This window comes from Chanodichthys erythropterus, chromosome 22 (assembly GCF_024489055.1).
Source record: "Chanodichthys erythropterus isolate Z2021 chromosome 22, ASM2448905v1, whole genome shotgun sequence".
NCBI lineage: Eukaryota > Metazoa > Chordata > Actinopteri > Cypriniformes > Xenocyprididae > Chanodichthys > Chanodichthys erythropterus.
The window spans coordinates 6,921,831-6,942,916 of NC_090242.1; the positions used below are offsets into that span (position 1 = coordinate 6,921,831).

The 21,086-nt window shown below is 37.8% G+C and overlaps 2 protein-coding genes across 3 annotated transcripts in view; both read right to left on the minus strand.

The window, feature by feature from the left end:
* Positions 1 to 2,917, minus strand: part of ammecr1 (AMMECR nuclear protein 1) — a 52,645-nt gene extending 49,728 nt beyond the window's left edge. The window contains exon 1 of the mRNA XM_067375075.1: positions 1,500 to 2,917. Coding sequence (XP_067231176.1) covers positions 1,500 to 2,011 — 512 coding nt within the window. The 5' untranslated portion in view covers positions 2,012 to 2,917. The remainder of the gene's footprint in view (positions 1 to 1,499) is intronic.
* Positions 2,918 to 8,669: 5,752 nt separating this feature from the next.
* kif4 (kinesin family member 4) overlaps positions 8,670 to 21,086 on the minus strand; it is a 31,713-nt gene continuing 19,296 nt past the window's right edge. The window contains exons 21-31 of one of the 2 annotated variants that reach the window (XM_067376021.1): positions 20,009 to 20,164; positions 19,661 to 19,758; positions 16,674 to 16,803; positions 14,338 to 14,508; positions 14,021 to 14,128; positions 13,627 to 13,704; positions 13,389 to 13,481; positions 13,122 to 13,283; positions 10,870 to 10,992; positions 10,656 to 10,775; positions 8,670 to 9,278 (exon numbers count right to left, since the gene is read on the minus strand). In XM_067376021.1, the coding sequence (XP_067232122.1) occupies positions 9,081 to 9,278; positions 10,656 to 10,775; positions 10,870 to 10,992; positions 13,122 to 13,283; positions 13,389 to 13,481; positions 13,627 to 13,704; positions 14,021 to 14,128; positions 14,338 to 14,508; positions 16,674 to 16,803; positions 19,661 to 19,758; positions 20,009 to 20,164 (1,437 nt within the window). In that variant the 3' untranslated portion in view covers positions 8,670 to 9,080. Of the gene's footprint in view, positions 9,279 to 10,655; positions 10,776 to 10,869; positions 10,993 to 13,121; positions 13,284 to 13,388; positions 13,482 to 13,626; positions 13,705 to 14,020; positions 14,129 to 14,337; positions 14,509 to 16,673; positions 16,837 to 19,660; positions 19,759 to 20,008; positions 20,165 to 21,086 lie in introns of both variants that reach the window. The other variant, XM_067376020.1, reaches the window with a different exon arrangement.

The window sequence follows — 21,086 nt, forward strand, 5'->3', positions numbered from 1 at the left end:
GGTGAGTAATTAATGACAGAATTTTCATTTTAGGGTGAACTAACCCTTTAAGCCATATTCAAAATATGATGTGGAGTATGTCATTGTTTTTGTTTCTTAATGAGGATTTGCAAAACAGATTTTGAACATTTATCACAGAAGCATGAATTTGTTTTAGAGAGTGTTTAGTTTTTTGGTTACATTTGTAAGTTAATAAAATGTAATTTCTTTTGTAAAATGGGCACATAATATCAGAATATTAATATATCAAACAAAATACTCCAGAATCAAATGTAATCGTCAGACATTTTTTTAAAAGGTGTCTGCAAATAATTGTCTATGACCAAATAACCATTGATCAAGACAACTGTTTCATATTTTTTTCAATGCAGCAACATAATGAAGTTGTACTTATTGCCTAAATACATGCATATGTGTGTGCACAGTCAAAATCGGGTCAGTGAGTGTTGCTATCATCAACAGCAGAGGGAGGAACTGCAGTGAAGATATTCATTCATTACCTAGTTCGACGAACCCTGACTAACCGGATAAGATAAACATTCATTTAACGCGCTTAAAGAAAACAGTAGCTCGAGTAAAAATCTTTGTATTACCACACACATATATATTGACATTCAACATACCAATTGTCATCGAAAAAAACTTACCTGAAAGGGTCTTAAATAATAAAAATTAAGTGTTTGGCAAGTGACAAGAAAAAAAAAAACAATTTTGAACTTTGAAATGCTATTTTGTGTCCTGATATCACTTTATCGCTAACTTGAATGAAAAATACTGTTAAGAGCTTTCAAATTCCCTGAGGAAAACGTAAACAACTCTTTGGTTTTGTTAGCTTACTAGCTTACTTCAGCTAACCGCCGACAGCTCGGAATCAAAACAAAATATTACTCAGTGTTTTCTTGAAAAATCTAACGAGTTAAGAAAAGAAAGGGAGCTGAGAGTAAGCAAACAGGGGGGAAAGGCAAATATTCGGCGAAATGTGAATCGAGCGAGCTGGCTAACATAGCTTAGCATGTTAGCTTGCAGAGAGTCTTGAATAAAGAAGAGCAGGCTAACACCCATTTAATCTCTTCCAGAGGGAAGAAATACACCAGCTATTCCTAATTATCCAAACCGTTTCCGATCTTCTAACGTTAAATCATACATCTTAAATTTTTTAAACTCAATATTTACCTTTAATTATATATATTCTATCTAATTTAACCATAATCTATACGACTAAACGCGTGTTTATATTTTTAAAAAATATATAAAACACCTCAGAAAGAGTTTGGAAACATGACAACAGCTTTTTTTCCCTGTTGTTTTTTTTAAACCTAGGGATAAGCTAGGTTAGCGATTAAACTATTAAGTTAGTATGGACATCAAACAAAGTAATTAACATAACAAAAAAAGACATTAGACCAAGATCAAAACTTTGCCAACTCAAAACTTCGAAAGAAAAACACACCATCTGTTGTTGAGGCAAACCAGGTCAAAATAGCCATCTTGCTACTTACTAGGGGTCGTTTGTAAACCTGGGTGTTCGAGGAGGCTGGTATCCGTATAGATGGCAATAAAGCACGTCGAAGCAAAAGCAACACATCTCCGCCGAAACGACCATTTTCCTGCCTCCCGAGCCAGGTCCCGGACTGAGAGTCGGGGAGAGGCCAGTCGAGTTGTAGCCTCCAGGAGTTGGGGACAGAGCATTGGTGTTGCTGCTGCCGCTGCTGCTGCTGCTGCTACTACTACCCCCAGGACCCCCCAGGCCGTTCACCCGATTCACGTTCCCGGCCACGACAGTCGACGACGACCCGATCCCCAATTCCGATCCACAATGTCCTGTCCCGGCTACCCCGCTCCCCGCCCCGCCGGGACCCCCCGCCCCGCCGGGACCCCCCGCCCCGCCGGGACCCCCCGCCCCGCCGGGACCCCCCGCCCCGGGGGATCCCGACAACTTCTGCTTCTTCACCCCGCAGCACCCGGCCGCCATCTTCGAACAATCTGCACCGACACACCGCTTCCGACCCATCACCGTCACCGCGGGAAGGGCGGGTCGAAACGCAGACCACACGTAGAAATCCCACTGCGTCAGCACGTACGACGGACAATGCTCCACCTTCCCTTCCTTTGACAGACGTAATAAGCGAGAAGAGCTTACGTTATATCTCTCCGAGAGAGAGAGAGCGAGACTGCAATGTCACCCGATATTATTCCTAGCGTACGCTGCAGCCTTACGTAGTGTTCTTAGGGAGACAAATTAAACGGATCCGATGTATATCTGCCCCTCCTGTGCCAGCTGCAACGATGCACGCAGGATTCTGTCAAAGCATGCACTCGTCCATCCATACATGAAATGACAGTCAGGCTAGGCAAATCTATGGCCCGTAGAGAAGCTCGGATTCAGGTCTCCCTATAAGGGAGTGGGGCTCTTGAGATCGCAGGACCCACACACGCCTCATGAACATTAGCCGACCCGAGAAGCGAGCGACGCAACGTTCAGTCGATGTGCTTCGGCTGCATGCTAGCCACACCACCAGCAGCCTTTTATTGCAAGCCCACCGTGTAAACTGAGCTCGAAAGTTTCCCTTCGATGGATCGGAGTGCTGTCATCCGATTATTCGGGTACATTTTCGAGCGGCATAATAATATGGCCTCCGTCAGAAATCCGCCGGATTCCCCCGGACTCTCCGAGTGTAACGCGCGCGGCTGCTAACATAAGCTCGGTTGCGCGTTGAGAAAATATCCTATGCGATCATCTGAAGCACTCAGACTCGTATTCTCTACTTTCACGCCGGAGTACAGAGCCCAGGACGTATTTTACGACAGATTCCTGCGTATAATACGCGTTCTTCGTATTCACGAACTTGTACGTGATCACGGCGCCGTTCCTTTACCGAGGGAGACGGGCATCCCGCATTTGATATGCGCTGAAACGCATAAATCCGTTTATTCATCCTTCTGTCTCGTCATGGTTAGCTTGAGTCTTCAGCCTGATGGAGAAAGAATAGAGAGCATCGTGACCCAGCATCCAGCCTGACTGACTGACTGAACAGCGTATGTTCTAGTCACTGAACCGAGCCAAAGTGATGTCGAGAGAGTCAAACTCAACAAACAAACGGAAAACACCACCCCTATCTAAACGTTTATATCCTGGCAAAAGGAAAGAGATGCTTTTCCATGCATGGAAAAAAAAAAAAAAAAAGATTTTTATAGTGCTTGTATTGCCAGAACATTTAGTTTTAGTGTCTGTGCATTGACTATGAAGAAGAAAATCAGTTTAGAGATATTTTGCTGAGGTACTCTCAGGCTTCTGTCCCTAATGAGGTGTAAACTCTCCAGATCTGGGATCTTGGATTGATGCAAATTCCAGTTGTAGTCCATGCCTCCATTTGGAGGATGTTTTGTCATGGTCTGAGATTCTGAGTAAAGAAATGTTGCAGAAGCCCCAGGAAGACTCCCAGCATTATCATTCTGATTTCATGTAGGGGAGAGAGGGGTAAGATGAGCCACTTTTTCCTTGCATGGTCCTCAAGATAAGGGAAAATGAGGCAGAAGTTCAATTAAAGTCATTTCAGGTTGTTTCCTATCATTTTATATGATCATAATGTTTCTATGACAAAGGGTTCTAAAAATATGACTTCTTTAAAAAAAAAAAAAAAAGTGTCCCTCTGCCTCAATTTACCCCAGGTTAGGGGTAAGTTGAGCCGAGTCAGTAGGTGGGTGTAAACTGAATCTGAATCAAACCTATGTGAAATTTTAAAGGTAATGTACCTATTTTAAAAACTAATTTAATAATCAAATTTCCTTTTACATATTCTTTGTAAAAATATTTTACAAATATTTATTTTTTAAAGCTAAATTTAACAACATAAAACCAACCAAATGAAGTTGAAATTTCAGTATGTTTAATTGCATTTCTGAAACAATATGTTAAACATCAAAGTTGTAACCTTCCCATAAACAGACTAAACGGAGAGTTTGTTGAGGAAAATTAAACTATATAAGAATGAATAAATGGCATTTTAGTCAAAAGGTTCTCGACATGGTAGTTTTTCTGCAATGTCGACCATGTTAGGCCATTAGGGACTACAGGCGGAAAGATATATATGATTAAACATCATCTGGTTCGTATCAGAGAAGGATTTGGTGTATTTGTACACTGTTCCTATTAAATGAACTCAAAAATAAAGATAAACTAAACCAGTTGCGTAATATTACATTGAAATGACACCAGTTTTTACTTCAGATTTAACTTAAATTCATTGCCTTATCGTGGGGTCAGTTAAAACGCTGGCTCAATTTACCCCACAGCATTTGCCCCATAGCTGCCATTTTAGGAAAAGCTAGCTAGCTTACCAATTCAGAATAATATTTAGCTAAATGACTTGCATGGTTTTATACGTTGTTAAATCACTAATATGCATCATAAATAGATTTAGACCTGGACAAATTTGCTTTGATAAAACAGCCATTACATCTGTTATGTTAAAATCTTATTTTGACAAGCCAAAAACAGTTTTTAGAGTAAATAAGTGATTTCCACTCCTCCCATGTGCTTCTCCTTTTCACAGTCTGGCAGAAATGATGGGTGGTTAAAAAATATATGGTCACATGACAGTAAATACAGGGGGTGGGTCAGTTTACCCACTGGCTCATCTTACCCCACTCTCCCCCTATGCATCTTTTACTCTTATTTCTGAGCATTTGTTGTTAATTGCCATGATACATGTTCACCTGACTAATAATAAATTATTACATTTGATTTTATTCTGACCTATACTCTGAAATGATCGACTCTAGTAGATTATGTTCAATCAACGTTACCTCAAATCTGCGATTAGGTTAGTGAAGGACTACGATCCAGTTTGTATGGAGTATTAGGGCATGAGGTCCGCCTAACAAAATGGCATTAAAGGCACAATGTGTAGTTTTTCACCACTAGAGGTCACTTAGTCAAAACAAAAGTTGCATCCCAAATGACGCACTATACACTATGTACTCATCCAGTAGCGTGTTTACCCACCACGCAATTGTATGGGGCCCCGCGGGCTTGGGGGCCACCCTATGGTGGTGTTGTCTATGTGATATGCAGGTATATGCTGTATACCCACTAGGAAAGGTCAAGGATTTGCATATACCTGCTTTAAAAAGCGTGAGGATACAGATTTGGCGCTCTATAATGTGCCGTGACAGATCGTAATGCCTCAGTTCTAGAGAAGCGGCAGCGTGACGCGCACGTGAATGCTTTAATACCAGTTACAGCGCGAAATAAACATGAATTAACAGCTACAGGTGTGTTAAAAGATACAGTTCAACGTATCAAAATCCGTATCATGTCTCGTGTAATTGTGCTCAATCATTGTTTCATACGCGGAAAGACGTTAATAAAAATGCCAACAAACAAACATAACATCACATTTACCTCAGAACAAACATATTCATCATGACCATAAACTCGTTAGTCAGCTAGAAAAATGAAAAGTAGAGAGGAGCATTTAGCTTAATATATGTACCATATTACATATTAATTATATTTTTTAATGTTCTTTATTATATAATGCATGTTTGAATAAATCCATCAAGTTGACAGCCACCATTTAAATGTTTATATTTCAAAAAACAAATTGGAGTAGAAATAGTTTTAAGTTAGTAAGCCTGCCAACTTTATTATTATAAAAATTTCCTTAAGTGTAATTAAAGTTTGTTTACAAATCAGTTCATTTTAACCTTCAATATTAATGTGGTACCAACTGATTCCCATGTTTTACAGCATTAGTTGAGAGATATTTTTTTTTTATATTTACAGTATATCCAAAATAACTGACACTGAATTGAATTGCAAGCTTGTGAATCAAAATGCATAACTATGATGACAGACTGACAGGAAATTAAGCAAAATAGAAAACAAAGTCCAAAAAGGGTGATATTGTGACATACTGATAATCCTCATCTTTCCATTATTGTTAATAATAGTGGCAACCTGCACTCTTCAATGTGCATTGAAAATTGCCAGCTGATAAACCCCCGGGAACATGATCACAGGCCCCCAATAACCTAAACACGCCACATTGGGTGAATTGTATAAAGTTATTTTGTCAAAGCTGCGACAGTTGAGTGCGTGAAGTGTCCAACATTCCACACTTCATTTTTTCCACTAATTTAGTGCATCATCTGGGTATTTAAAGTGCACTTTTTCTTTTTGGAATTTTCAGTGTGAACGCACTGCACTATTTATACTTAAAAATGTCATAGAATAGTGCATCAGTGCTGGAATTGGGATGCACATAAAGGTGTAAATGATTCTGTGGAATCATGGGAGGGGTTGTCTTCACATCTACAGCCGGTGGAAAAGAATCCGATGAGACTCGGGCATATTCATGGATGAGCTAATGTATAGATTTATTAAAGGAACACTCCACTTTTTTTGAAAATAGGCTCATTTTCCAACTCCTCTAGAGTTAAAAAGTTGAGTTTTACCGTTTTCGAAACCATTCAGCCGATCTCCGGGTCTGGCGGTACCACTTTTAGCATAGCTTAGCATAGTTCATTGAATCTGATTAGACCGTTAGCATCTCACTCAAAAATGACCAAAGAGTTTTGATATTTTTCCTATTCAAAACTTGACTCTTCTGTAGTTACATTGTGTACTAATTCAGAATAATTAAGTACTATTTTAACATAATTCAGTACACTAATTCAGAACTAATACCAACGGAAAATGAAAAGTTGTGATTTTCGAGGCCGATATGGCTAGGAACCATACTCTCATTCCGGCGTAATAATCAAGGAACTTTGCTGCAGTACCATGAGTGCAGCAGGCGCAATAATGACCACATGATGTCGCAATGCCACAACGAGAGCACTGTTACGACAAAAACAGAAGAAAAAAACATGATTAATTGGCTCCATATAGGTAATATATATATATATATATATATATATATATATATATATATATATATATATCTTGCAGCTTTAGTCATTATTTTATTGTTGTTGTTGACACAAAAACAGCATCTACGTATTTAGAATTCTCTGGTGAATGTTTTATGATCAACCATATCTATTCGTCCTTATCAGGCAAAACATTGTTGTTTTAGTTTACATGCACTTTTACTGAAATTACTGAATTAATTATAATGAGTTGTAGTTAATTATTTATATTTCCCTTTTGGGCTACTTTGCTACATATGAAACCATTTTCTTCAGCATTTTTGAGATACGTCACATTATACTTCAGAGGCCTATAAAGTCCTCATTTCTAATTAGTATTCAAAAATAACAGCTAGTTATTGTAGGGTCGTCTCTTACTATATGCATACTTGTTATAAAATCATTTCACTGCAGCATTTTGGAGATATATTACATTATTCCACTTCAAAGACCTGTAAAAACCTCATTTCCGATAAGTAGAAAAAAAAACAATGGCCAGTTCTTATAGGGGACATCCCATACTATATGCTGACTGCATACAAAACCATTTCACTGCAGCGTTTTGGAGATGTGTCACATTACTTGATTTCAAAGGCCTATAAAAAAAATATTTCTAAAAAAAAAGTAGACAAAAATAACAGCCAGTTCTTATAGGGGATGTCCCATACCATATGCATACCTCGTATGAAACCATTTCACTGCAGCATTTTGGAGATACATGACATTATTTCAAGTTATACACCTATAAAGACCTCATTTTTAGGTAGGGAAAAAAGTAATGTCCAGTTCTTATAGGGGATGTCCCATACTATATGCACAAACTATTTTACTGCACCGTTTCAGAGAGGTCACGTTATCAGACTTCTACGGCCTATAAACACTGTCACTCATTGTGTGTATGGTTTAATGTTGTCCCTGACCACATCACGTCATTTATTCATCTGTTCAATGGCTTATACATATTGTTGATGCATGCATTTCCTTAGGGGTTGCATTAAGAAATGAAACAAGACCAGTAGTCATGTTAAATGTTTGTCTATATGGATATATAAACTTCATATTATAAAAGGTTCATACTTGCATACTGAAACATCTTCCCAAACGGTTAGAACCCGGTCACAGTAAATGCCACCATTTTAAAGATCTCATTCCCACCAACAGAAGGCACAGTCCATTGTTCTCATGTATGTGTGGGAGATCAGTGTTCCGTTTAATTCTTGGTTGAACACTGTTAACCATGAGTGGGTTATTTTCAAATGTTTAGGTATTTTTGTATTATTAAACATTTGCCTCCTAGTTAAATAACATTTGACTTTCTTAGATTTCTTTATTTATTCTAAATGGTTTAGCCCAAGTAGAAGGGGCTTGTACGTGGTTTTCCCGTGGAATTGGGCTAATGTAACAGTGTTGCCACAGGTTGTTTTCCATGTCCGTGGGTTGAAGCAACCCAAATTACATGATATTTAGCCCCTGGAATGTGAATTTTAGCAGGCGAACCCCACCAAAAAGCACATTTTACCCCCCGGAACGCGATTGAGCTGGTTTTGCGCTACTTTTGAGTAGCAATTGGGCATGTTTGTTGTGAAAACCTGGCAACCCTGCTTCTCAGACCTGTTTGGGAACTTGTAGAGTGAGTTGGAGTATAGTTCTGGAGTGAAATTGCTGTATTTTAGGTCGATTTATTGACATAACCAAGTTTGTTTGCATTTTATTTAAACAGTTTATTTATTTTCATTTTTGAATTTCCACTGTAGTAAATGCCATTTGCACACCACTGGGGAACCTTGAATTTTGCACTACAGTATTCTAAAACAGCCTTTTTCCAGGCAGAATTTAAAAAGGAATTGTGTATTTAGACATTTTAACATAGCAATATGTTAAATAAACAACAAAACTTAAAAATGAATTATTTATTGTTGAAGTCACTAGATTTAATAGAAATAAAAAAAAATCTACAACCATGACTTTTAAAATGTCATACAAACTGCTTAAAAGTCTATAAAATTACCCATGACGTGTGTAGTTCATATTGTTAGTGCAAATGAATTACCATTAATGATAAACTACCAATTTAAACAAATGTATACATTTAAATCACATGAAAAAGACAGACAAAAAGACAAGATATTTAGCAGACGTAACGATTACATTGTACAGTTGTAGTACTAATGTTCTTCACGGATGGGTGTGCAGCCAGAGAAGAAGCTGTTTTTGAAGTTATTTAGGCCTCTCTTGTTCCTCCGGAGGAAGCTGGAAGTGCTGTTCATCGCTTCAGAGTCGTCGCTATCGCTCTCGTTCTCAGCGAGGACTGGCTTTTTTTCAAGTTTCAGATCTGCAGGCAGGCGGCCCATATCTCCAATTTCCTGTTAAACAAGTGTTTAAGCAAGAGTGACTTTAAAGGAATAGCTGACACAGAAATTAAAATGCAGTCATCGTTTACTCCTAATTATCTTCATGACGTTCCTAAACCAGTGTACCGTTATTTTTAGGGTCAATGACAAGAATGGCCAAGATAAAGAGGAAAAAAACTATTTAAACAAAACTTTAAATTTAATTAGTGTTGTGTGGTGTAGCCAAGTATGCTGCACAAGTCCTGAAAAGTGAAGCCAAATCATTTTGATCGCCTCGTGGTGGCTGGCTGCAGTATAGGTATAGGTATAAACCAGCCCTCTCCATCTAATCAAATGCGACGCAAGCCAAACTAAAAAAAATCAAATCAAATAATTGTGTGTCATATTAGGTAATTCTTATCATATTTTATTCACGATAAAACACGGCCGAGTCAGTCCTATGTTCATAATAAAAAATCTGTTTAAATGTCTGATGTATTATCTTGTCCTTTTAACAGTTAATGGGTTTTCCCGTGACTGACAGCGCTAGTCAAAGCATTTGTCAGTTGCTTCTTGTTCTGTGTTCACAACATTTCAGTCTTTTCAATGTAAAAGTCTTCGCTACTGACTGACACACTCATAAAGACAGTCTTTGCCGCCATCTAATGGCGTAATAATGTAACTTCTGTTGCTGTTCACAGTCAGGGACTATTTTTTCTGGCGGAAGGAAGGCTTTTAGTGAAAGTTTACTTCATGAAGGTTGCATTGATGCATATTTCTGGCTTTAATATTTGTATTGTGTGGTAACCGTTGTATAAAAGCAATAAGGTACTCGAGGCTAGTGCAGTATTGTGAATAAGTCACGGCTGCCTAACAACACCCTTCAGCCGGGACTTATTCACGATACCGCACAGCCTCGAGTACCTTATTCTTACTTAAAACCAGCATATTTACCTGATTTATTCTCACATATCTGTCTATCTATTCAGCCATCGATTTTGAAATATTTAGTTATGGTATATCTGATATTTTAGACCTACTGATCATGACAATCAAAAAGGTCTGTATGATCCTATGATATCTCCGTTTTTTTTTTGTTATTTTGGTTTCTGCACATTTGTAGCATCACATGACTTTTTTACCCCCAAATATGTATATTTTAACAAAACTACTTTTCCTAAGAAATGTAAATGCCAAACTATATAAAAGGTTTTTATTAAGAACTTATATTTTTTGACAGTTGAACCAGTGACATTTAATTCAGAAATTAGAAACATGTTCACAAAAGAAGATCATGTGTATTAAAATCCTTGTATGTATGCATACTAATTTACTTCTTTTCTCTATTTCCTTATGGTATGAACTATTCCTTTACAAAGAGAAATGGTCAAAGACAAAAAAAAAAAAAACCTTTTTAGTAGGTGGCACACTAGGAGGTCTGAAAAACGTAGCATCTCGAGGGCTGACCGCTGTGGGGTCCTCAGGAATTGCAGTAGACTCTTTAGACACGTCACTTATTTCGGTGAGATCCTGAGGACAATATCAGAAGAAATAAGATCAGGAAATGGCCATTCACAGAGTAAACAGACACCCCCGGCTTTTTAACAGAACATATTCTACTAACCACACTGCTGCGGTTCTCCATATTGCGACATTTCTCATGGTCACAGAGGCAGTTCTCTCCACAGGTCATCTTTCCCTTGCGGCAGCGACAAAGCTTGTTAACACAGCGGCCCCGACATGCACACTAGAGGAGACAGAATTATACACACAAATGGCTCGTTAAAGCAAGGCCACAGAATAGATGTTTAATTACAGGATTCATACACATTTTTACTAATAAATTTCCTTTGACGGAAAAATAAAATACTATGGAAGTCAATGGGGCCCATCAACTGTTTGATTACCCATTTTCCTCAAAATAATCTTTTGTGTTCAGCAGAAGAAAGAAATGCATACAGCTTTGGAACTAGAGTTGTCAAAAGTACCGACTTCAGTAACAAGTCGATACTGAGATTTTAAAAATGTGATGATACCAGCACAATGTTAAAGATTTTTAAATGTTTTTGAAACATTAAGACATGTTTCAGTACTTTCCAGGCAGTGAAGTTGCTTCTGAATTAGTGTCAAGTTTTCAGAGTTCCAAATGAAATATAGAAGCAAAAGAAAAAATGGAATATAATAATAAAGCTTTTTAATGTTTTTTTTTGAAATACTAAGACCGTTTCACTACTTTTGAGATAGTGTAAATGCATTTGAATGTGTGTGAAGTTTCAGACAAAAATAATTTATCCTAATAGGTAAAGGTGAGGTGTAGAATACTAATTTTAATCTTAAAAATATGTAAAATATAGTCTATTTTTTCTAGCAATGATTTCACAATTAGTCCCATAGAGTGTTATAATTGAGAAATTAATAGTAAATCCAGAGCTTGTGTCTGTTGTAGCTTATCCACATTGCGTGCACAAAATAGACATTGAACAAACTCAAAATGTGCCATCAGAGATGTGCTAGTCTGTTTTAGTCACTGATTTTGGCCCTCCAAAACCAATTTCGGTTCATCCCCCATTGCAATGCAAGGATTCCCCAATATTTAACAGCTAAACCTCTTAGATCAAATATATTTATTTAAAAAAACCCTTGAGATTTTAAGTTAAAAGGTGCTAAAGAGGACGTTTTGTTTTATACATTTTTGCAATATTACTTGAAACTGTCTTTACTAACTGATAAAAGACTATTTATTAGGTGCACTGAAAGTAATAATATCAATATACATCATCTGTGCACGAGGTAGGGCCTTAAAAACAGCCAATCGTTAACGCGATCATCGTGTAAACGATTGGCCCTCTGGCTTGTCAATCACTGCCATGATGTTTCTTGTGAGAGACGAGCGCGGCTGCGCGCTCCAGTAACTTTCCACACTCCACAGGCGCCGCATGCGATGTTTTTGTCAGGAGACAGGAGTAACAACTGCAGATTATGAGTGACCTGCGGTGAGTCTGACATAATGAATCCACTAACACGACACTGCAAATGCCGGTGGTTAACACTCGTGTTCCAATACTCCTGCACGAGTTTTGGGAGGCGTTTCCTCGAAATGAGCTGTGCAGGAGGGGGGTTGTTCTTACCCATGCGCTCATTTCAAAAACTCACTAACAGTCTTTGGCTTCTCAGTCGACGAAAAGATCCTCTTTAGCACCTTTAATAAGTTAGGTCTATTTATATATATATTATATATATATAAATAGTAAATAGAACTTAATAAAATTAAGTTCATGGTTCTCTTATGTCGGTTAATTGTCACAGGACTTGCTGGTAAAATATTTAACATCTTTTTGGTATGTGCTTTATCTTGATCTCTTATTTTTAAATGATTTATTTTAATTTTACATTTTCATGATTTAATAGCATTACATTAAAACTAACAAACCCCAGTGTGGGAAACCCTGACATAATGTAATATTAAATGCACTTCATGTTGTTGATAAAGAATGGAATCTATTTTCTTTCTCTGTTACCAACTATAATTTTTATGCAATTTGGAATCAGTAACCGATAACAATTTGTAAGTAATCTACCCAGCACTGCTTGCAAATGCCTTCAAAAGTTTATGTCTGCACTACATGTAATAATAAGATAGAGCTCTGAATCACTCAGAGTTTTCAATTTTTGATCTGATAGTGTGTGTGGATTTATTTAATCATCTAACCCACATGCTATAGTTAAAAATAAATAAATAATTATATATAAAAAAATAATGTTTGCAGATACTATACAGTTTTGAAACCGGCATCAACCTCCAAGGCATATCCCAGTGAGTATATTTATACACTATCTCTCATGATTTACTACATATGTATCCCATCACAAACTCACCCCATTCATTTTCGACTTTTTGGAGCCTCGTCGTGTTCTGTCGTTTTTCTCTGGACGCCACTCGTCCTCTTCTTTCTCAGACTCTGATGGAGAGATGAGTTCATCAAGATCTATGGGCTCCTGCAGACGTGCCCGAGCAGTGGAGTAGCTTCTGGCTTTAGGCTTGATGTTGTAGGGGGAAAAAGACATTGGTCAGAATACAAATCCTTTTTTCCCCTCTCCAAAATGCAAAATGCAGTCAACAAACCCTAAAGCAATCAGGTTTACCTTAGGTGGAACATATTCAAAAGATGTATCAGGTGATTCATTCACAGATGACAGGACTTTCTTTGCACTGGTCAGCTGGGCCAGATGTAATTTCTGCGGAGATCCTCCCCCAAAACAAAAGTTTTCAGCGTTCAGAAATTTGCAAGCACAACTTATATGGAAAACGCAATTGTGAAATTCAGTTCCCACTTTGCTAAATTATTAGTATGAGGACATTTGTGAGTGAAAAGGCTCATACCTGCTTGTATTGTTCATTTTCATCTTTGAGTTTTTGGTTCTGATCACTGAGTTCTCGAAGTTTTTCAATTTCCTCTTCCTGTGACAGAAAGCATCCCATACATTCATATTTTTAAATGTTCACCATTTTATTTGCCGAATGGATATCATGTTTAATAAGTAATTAGGTCTTATTGCACACATTTGGTTTCAATGATTGCACACCTCCTCATTGTCTTTTATATATTCCACAATGAAACTTCTAAAATTCAGACATGTAATCATTTTTGGTGCAGAGTGAAAGAGAACCAGACTCTTGAGAAATCTGAACTAGAAGAATATTATGTTACAAAAGGGCCTTGCCAAGGCAATAGTGATCAAATGCATCTCGCAAAGGTATGCAAAGCGCATCACACCTGAAATTGAAGACGCTGCATCAGTTCCTGCTCCCGTTTGGACACCTCCTCCTCCTGCTTCGCCTGTGCCACAGGCTTACTCTGGAGCTGACCGAGGAGATACAGCACCTGGGCAACACACCAGACACAAGGAATGAGTGAAAGGCAAATATATCAGCAACATTGTATATGAATTAAGGCAGGGTTGCTGCACAAATTTAAGGCTTTTTAAGACCTTTTTAAAACCTGAAGAAATAAAAATTAATACTATACATTAGGGGTGTGCAATATTGACAAAAGCACAGCTAAACATCTGAGGAGCTTCTATGAAAGCAGACCTTCTCCTGGTGTCTCTGCTCCATTTCCACCAGGTGACTCTGGTGCTCCATGTCCATGGCAGACATGAGTTTGCGTTCATCACACAAGATCTTCTGCATGTCCAGCAGGTTGGCTCTTTCCTGCTTCAACTCGCTCTCTAGCTTCGCATTGGTGGTCTTGGAGACTACAACCTGAAACAGGTGCATGGAAATGAGCCAAACTATTGATTATGAACTGAACAAAAAAGAAAAACAAAACAACAATATACTGACTTCTAAACCTAGTTTTATAACAATTATTCATTTGATTTAATAATTGATTATTTTCACAACATGTGAATTTCCATTTTTAGTTAAAGGTGCCCAAGAATGCTTTTTCACAAGATGTAATATAAGTCTAAGGTGTATCCTGAATGTGTCTGAAGTTTCAGCTCAAAATACCCCATAGATTTCTTTTAATTAATTTTTTTTAACTGCCTATTTTGGGGCATCATTAACTATACGCTGAATTTGGCAGCGCGCCGCCCCTTTAATTCGCCTGCTCCCTGCCACACGAGCTCTCGACTATAATATAGTGCATTTACAAAGTTCACACAGCTAATATAACCCTCAAATGGATCTTTACAAGATGTTCGTCATGCATGCTGTATGCATGCTTTGAATTATGTGAGTAAAGTATTTATTTTGATGTTTACATTTGATTCTGATAGAAGTTGTGTTTATGAATTATACAGACTGCACATGTTTAAAACTGAAAATAGCGACGGCTCTTGTCTCTGAATACAGTAAGAAACGATGGTAACTTTAACCACATTTAACAATACATTAGCAACATGCTAACGAAACATTTAAAAAGACAATTTACAAATATGACTAAAAATATCATGTTATCATGGATCATGTCAGTTATTATTGCTCCATCTGCCATTTTTCGCTGTTGTTCTTGCTTGCTTACATTGTCTTTGCACAGATCCAGACGTTAATACTGCCTTTCCTTGTCTAATGCCTTGAACATGGGCTGGCATATATGCAAATATTGGGTTCATACATATTAATGATCCCGACTGTTGCGTAACCGTCAATGTTATGTTGAGATCAGCGTGTTTTCCGGAGGTCTTTTAAACAAATGAGATTTACATAAGGAGGAAGCAATGGGGTTTGAAACTCAATGTATGTCATTTCCATGTACTGAACTCTTGTTATTTAACTATGCCGAGATAAATTACATTTTTGATTCTAGGGCACCTTTAAATTAAACTTTTTAAACAATTGACATTTTTGTGTCATACACAAATGTGTTTCCAAGTAATTATCTTGATTCTGTAATTATCTAATAGTTCCATTCAGAATGTCTTTATTAACCCCCTGGAGTCGTATGGATTACTTTTATGATGGATGTGCTTTTTGGGCTTCAAAATCTCAGTAACTATTCACTCCCATCATAAAGCTGTAAAGAGTCAGGATATATTTTAATAGCTCCGATTGTGTTTGACTGAAAGAAGATAGTCATATACACTTAGGATGGCTTGAGGGTGAGTAAATTATGGGATCATTTTCATTTTTGGGTGAACTATCCCTTTAAATAATGAATACAGATACTTTTGTATTCATTGTATTTAATGTACAGATACTTTTCATATACTAGAAGCGCGTTCAAACCCGGACCCACAAGTGGTTGCCATGGTAACGATCATTAATACCTTAACGCGTGGACTTGTGTTGACTAACTTTTATTTGAGAAAATTTGTTTATAATAGGCTATTAACTTATTGGTCTTGCGCTGCCTATTGATTCAGTTGATTTCAATAAATGTGAAAGATAAAAAAATAAAATGTTCCTCAAAAGCCTGTTGTATCATATTTGATACATAAAATATACATAATTTTCTAAAGAGGGAGAATGCCCCCAGACCCCTCTAGAGGGCCTAAAAACCACCCCCCATAGTTTCACAAAATCCTGTGGGAAACACTGCAATATAACAGTTTGATTTAAAATTTGATCTGAAGATGCCTCACATTACCAGATAATCTGGGCCGAACATCCTAACAGACCAATGTTTTCTGATCAGCCTAAGACTCATGTATTTAAAGGATTCCCCTTATGTGTCTTAAGCCAGGCTCAAACTAATCTTATGAATGCACTTAAAAATGCAGAATCGAATCGCATTGTGTGTCTCAAATCAAATCATTCTAAATTTGCAAAAATCATTCTTGAATCAAATAAAAATCCTATGAATTGTGAATCAAAACTGTGACCCCAAAGACTCACAGCCCTAGTACAAAACAATCAGGGTTCCAGAAGCATTGGTGCTTGGACCACAATAAAACGCTCAAATCTGATAATGTTTTTGCCTTCACCTCAGCCATGAGGACCTTCAGTGCGCTTTTGGCCTCTACGATGGTTGTGATGGAATCCCAGCGCTGTTTCATTCGCCCCTCATTATCCGCATCCAGAACCTTCTGCTGCAGGTCAGCTATCTGAGCACTCCTGAAAGAGTTCAGAGAGATGTACATATATACACTGTGGATATAAAAAGTCAACACATGCCTGTTAAAACTGCAGCTTTTTGAGATGTAAAATAAAAGAAATCATCAAGTAAAATCATGTCAGAGCTTTTTCCACTTTTAATTTATTAAAACCATCAAAATTCATGTAACAAACAAATCGAAACATTTAAAAGGCACAATATGTAATTTTCACCTCTAGAGGTCATTTATTCAAAACAAAGGCATAGCTTGATGACGCCTTGATTTTGCGGAATCATGAGGGGTGTTGTCTTCACGTCAACAGCCAGTGGAAAAGAATCCGATGGGACTCAGAAATCCTATTAATGGATGAGCTAATGTATTAAAGATTTAGTAACATTACTGTAGTATGAAGCAGGGTGTGGCTGAAAGCGCTGGAGCTGACCGAGGCTGCTGGAGAGAGACGAGCGCGACACATGGCTCGAGAGCTGCGGAGCTTTTATTATGCCGCAGACGAGCAACGAAAATAGTTTTTGTGCACAAAAAAACAAACAAAAAAAACAGACTTTATTCAACAAAGTCTGCTCTCCCGTCATTCTCATATGCCATTTATGTTGCAGAGCTTCCAGGTTCTACGTCCGAACGTAGACTCATTATCGGCCAGCTCCTGCATCAGCATCACATGCACGCGTCGTGTACAGCTTTGACCAATACTGAGCCAGCGTTCGGACGCAAACAGAAACCTGCAGTGCGTACACTCAACTGTGTGACAACAGTTCAGATTGTTAAATGGAGCATTTTTGTTTTTGCGCAAAAAAAGATCTCTTGTGGCATTAAGGTTGAACCACTGCAGTCTAGAGCTGGGCGTTTTTTCCCTTTTTTTTCAGATTAATTTGAATTTTTGTTTTGCCTCGATTTTATTATTTTTGGAATCGAGACAAAGACACGAGACAAGTGCAACACCTAAACATGTCCGCCAAACATAAAAACAATAGGACAAATAGTGCAATGAAATGAAACCTGTAAATAAAAACCTGTAAACCTGTTTGACATTTCGTGTTTGCATGATGGTAACAGGCTATTATTAACAGCAAATTCTTTGTAAAAACAAAACGGCAGCTTTCAACCCATTACTGGTGTTATTTATTGATATTTTTGGCTAATAAATATTTAGCATTTTCTTATATTATTTCTGAGTAGGAAGTGTTTAAGATAAGTTTGTATAACATTTGTCTTCATATTTCAGATATTTAACAAATAGTTTTACATTTACACCATTTTGATCACTTCAGGTGTGGTGCACTTGAAACTGAACTTGTTTTAACCAGATTGTTAATAAAGAGAATGTTACTTAAATCATATTGTAGTTAAGTTAAGGTGACTAGTTAATCTGAGAGGAAAAAAAAAAAAAAAAAATTCGAAATCGTGAATCGGTCAATCGTTCTGAAAAATCGAGATTTTGTTTTTTTTTGCCATATCGCCCAGCCCTACTGCAGTCACGTCGACTATTTTAACAATGTCTTTAATACCTTTCTGGACCTCAAAAGGTGCACTGAGGTTGCTGCCAATGTGCAGTTCAGAAACAGTCAGGATTTCATCATAAATATATTAATTTGTGTTCGGAAGATGAACGAAAGTCTTACGGGTTTGGGACGACATGAGGGCGAGTAATAAATGACAGAATTTTCATTTTTGGGTGAACTAACCCTTAAAGGGATAGTTCATCCAAAAATTAAAACTATCATCATTTACCCCCCCTAAAGTTGTTCCAAACTGCAGATCTCGCCCCCCATTGACCACCAAAGTACTTTTTTCCTACTATGGTAGTCAATGGTGGGCGAGATCAGCTCGGTTACAAACATTCATCTTCCGTTGTGTTCAGCAGAACAAAGACATTTATACAGGTTTGGTGAGTAAATGATGACAGAATTTTCATTTTTGGGTGAACTAACCCTTAAACCATGATCTTGTTCTTGCTGTAGTTTTAGCCTTGTCTTGTTTTCCTGCCATTTATGTGAAGTTTGAGATTTAGTTATTTCTTTATTTTAATTTTTCCTGTTTTTCTAGCCTTGTTTTTGAGCTCCCGTCAGGTTAGTTTAGTTTTTCCCCTTCCCCTTTTCTTTTTGCTCCCTAGTCTGCTTTGGCTGCCAGATCCCGTTCTTCCTGTTGCTCCCTTCCTGCTCTTTTTTGGATCATCCCTGCCCACCAGCCCCAAAGCATTCCAGCTTCCACCATCAGGCCCCCAACCGCTACTCTCCAGGTTCACTCTCTCCCTCCCCTGCCATTGTCCCTAGGTGTTCATCTATGAGCTTGCCTAAATCGTTGTCCTTAGACTGTACTCATTTCTCCCTCCGTTGCGGTTTGGATCTGCTCTGCCGTTCACTCCGGATTTGGTTCCTGTGACGTATCCTGTTGGACTGACGTAGTACTCCTGCAATCCCCCTTCTGACTGTGGCCTCACCATTCCTCATTGTGTTCCTGATTTGTGTGCCCTTAATATTCAATAAATCACTGTTATTCCTACAACGGATTCCTTGCAGGAAGCTAGATGAAATATTCTGAATATCATCAATCCATAATCTGAGTTGTTCTTTCATTCTGGAATCATAATCACAGCATGTTTGTTCATTTGGTCAGAGGAGAACTGACCTCTCGAATGAGCCTTCTGGAGTGGATCTGGAGGGCTTGAGTTAAAACCCTGCACTAGCTTAAGAGAGGAACAGACTAAAACTTGAAGTATGGACCACTTTTAGGGTACTTTTTGTTTGTTCTTTTCAAGGCTCGATAACCCCATTTGCATTCATTGTCATCAGTCCATGTAGATAAAGTTCAAAACTAGTGTGATTCATTCACAACGGTTCAATTTTTGTATGTCTGACCTGAGCCCCATCTCTGTCTCCAGACTCTCCACTTGCTTGCTGATGGAGGCTTCCAGCTCACCTTGGCCTTCCAACTCTGAAATGGTCAGTGTACGACGCTGTGGGGGAGAAATTACAATTCAAATGCATCAAACTGCCACTGAGGTTCATCATAAAGCATTTTCTTTTCAGAAGACTTGGATCAAGCCACTTAATTCATGACCAATAACTTCATTTTTATTCCGAAGATGAACAAGTCTTATGGGTTTTGTTTTATGGGTCTGCCTTTGCATTGTTACAAAGCCCTGACACAAATGTAGTATATATATGTTAGTATTCCATGCTGAACGTGGTGTGCGCCAATCTCACCCTGACTTTGGCTACAGGTCTCTCTCCTGCCTCCATCTGCTGGCGAAGCTGAGCAATCTCCTCTGCCAGCATCTTCCTGTCCTCCAGCAGGTCCTGTAGATGCCGGCGGGCCTCCTCTGTGCTCACAAGCACTTCTACCTCGTTCAGCAACCAGTTCTTAACCAAGCAAAATGACAACAATTACAACAATCAGTCCCTCTAAGATGCAAATTTGGTTTGATGATAAACCACTATAAAAATTCCCAACGGTTAGTATTATTGTTTGAGAGTTATGATTTATGCAGTTCTTTTGATAGAGGGAAAGGAAATACATTTCTAGTTTCAACATTATTTATTCTTCGGACATTCCTCTTTAAATGCAATAAGTATCAGCTGTGAATGATCAGGATAGGTATTGGCCGATCATGATGACAAGAAATCGGTAGTTATATCAGTTGCAAAAATCCTGATCAGAGTATCCCTAGTAAGTGTTAATAAAAAAAATAAACATTTAAAAAAATATTCTGTAATATCAACCAATAACCTGTATGGCATTAATAGAGGGTATGCATCGGCGTCACTTTCCCGCCGAAAACGCGCTCCCTCAGCTGGACTGAGTGGCAAAAGAAGCTGCTGCGTGACTGGATTTAATAGTGGAAACTGTGAAAACGCGAGTAAAACAAGCAAATTACCCTAAAGGTTACGCGAAAGTGTTCCTTACAACTTATCAAATAAACCTAATCCGTGGATATTGACATGCAGCCAGGAATCGTGTTTCCTGACATTTATATGTGCCTGATTTGACGCCGGGGAAATACATAGAGCAAATCTGCCTGTAAATATTTTATATAACTACAATATCGATAGGTTTAAATCCACGTAATCACTTATATCAATGTTATATCGTCATATTGTTCAGCCCTAAAACATATATGGTTTTATAGTATAGTTTTTGTCAGTTTTTTTTTATTTAAAAACACCCAATTATGCAGAATATAAGATGGAAAATATTTAATTGATAAGCTGTCAACATAATATATAACAATACAATATATACGGTATGATTTTACCTTAAAATCCAACAATTTGACAAAATGAT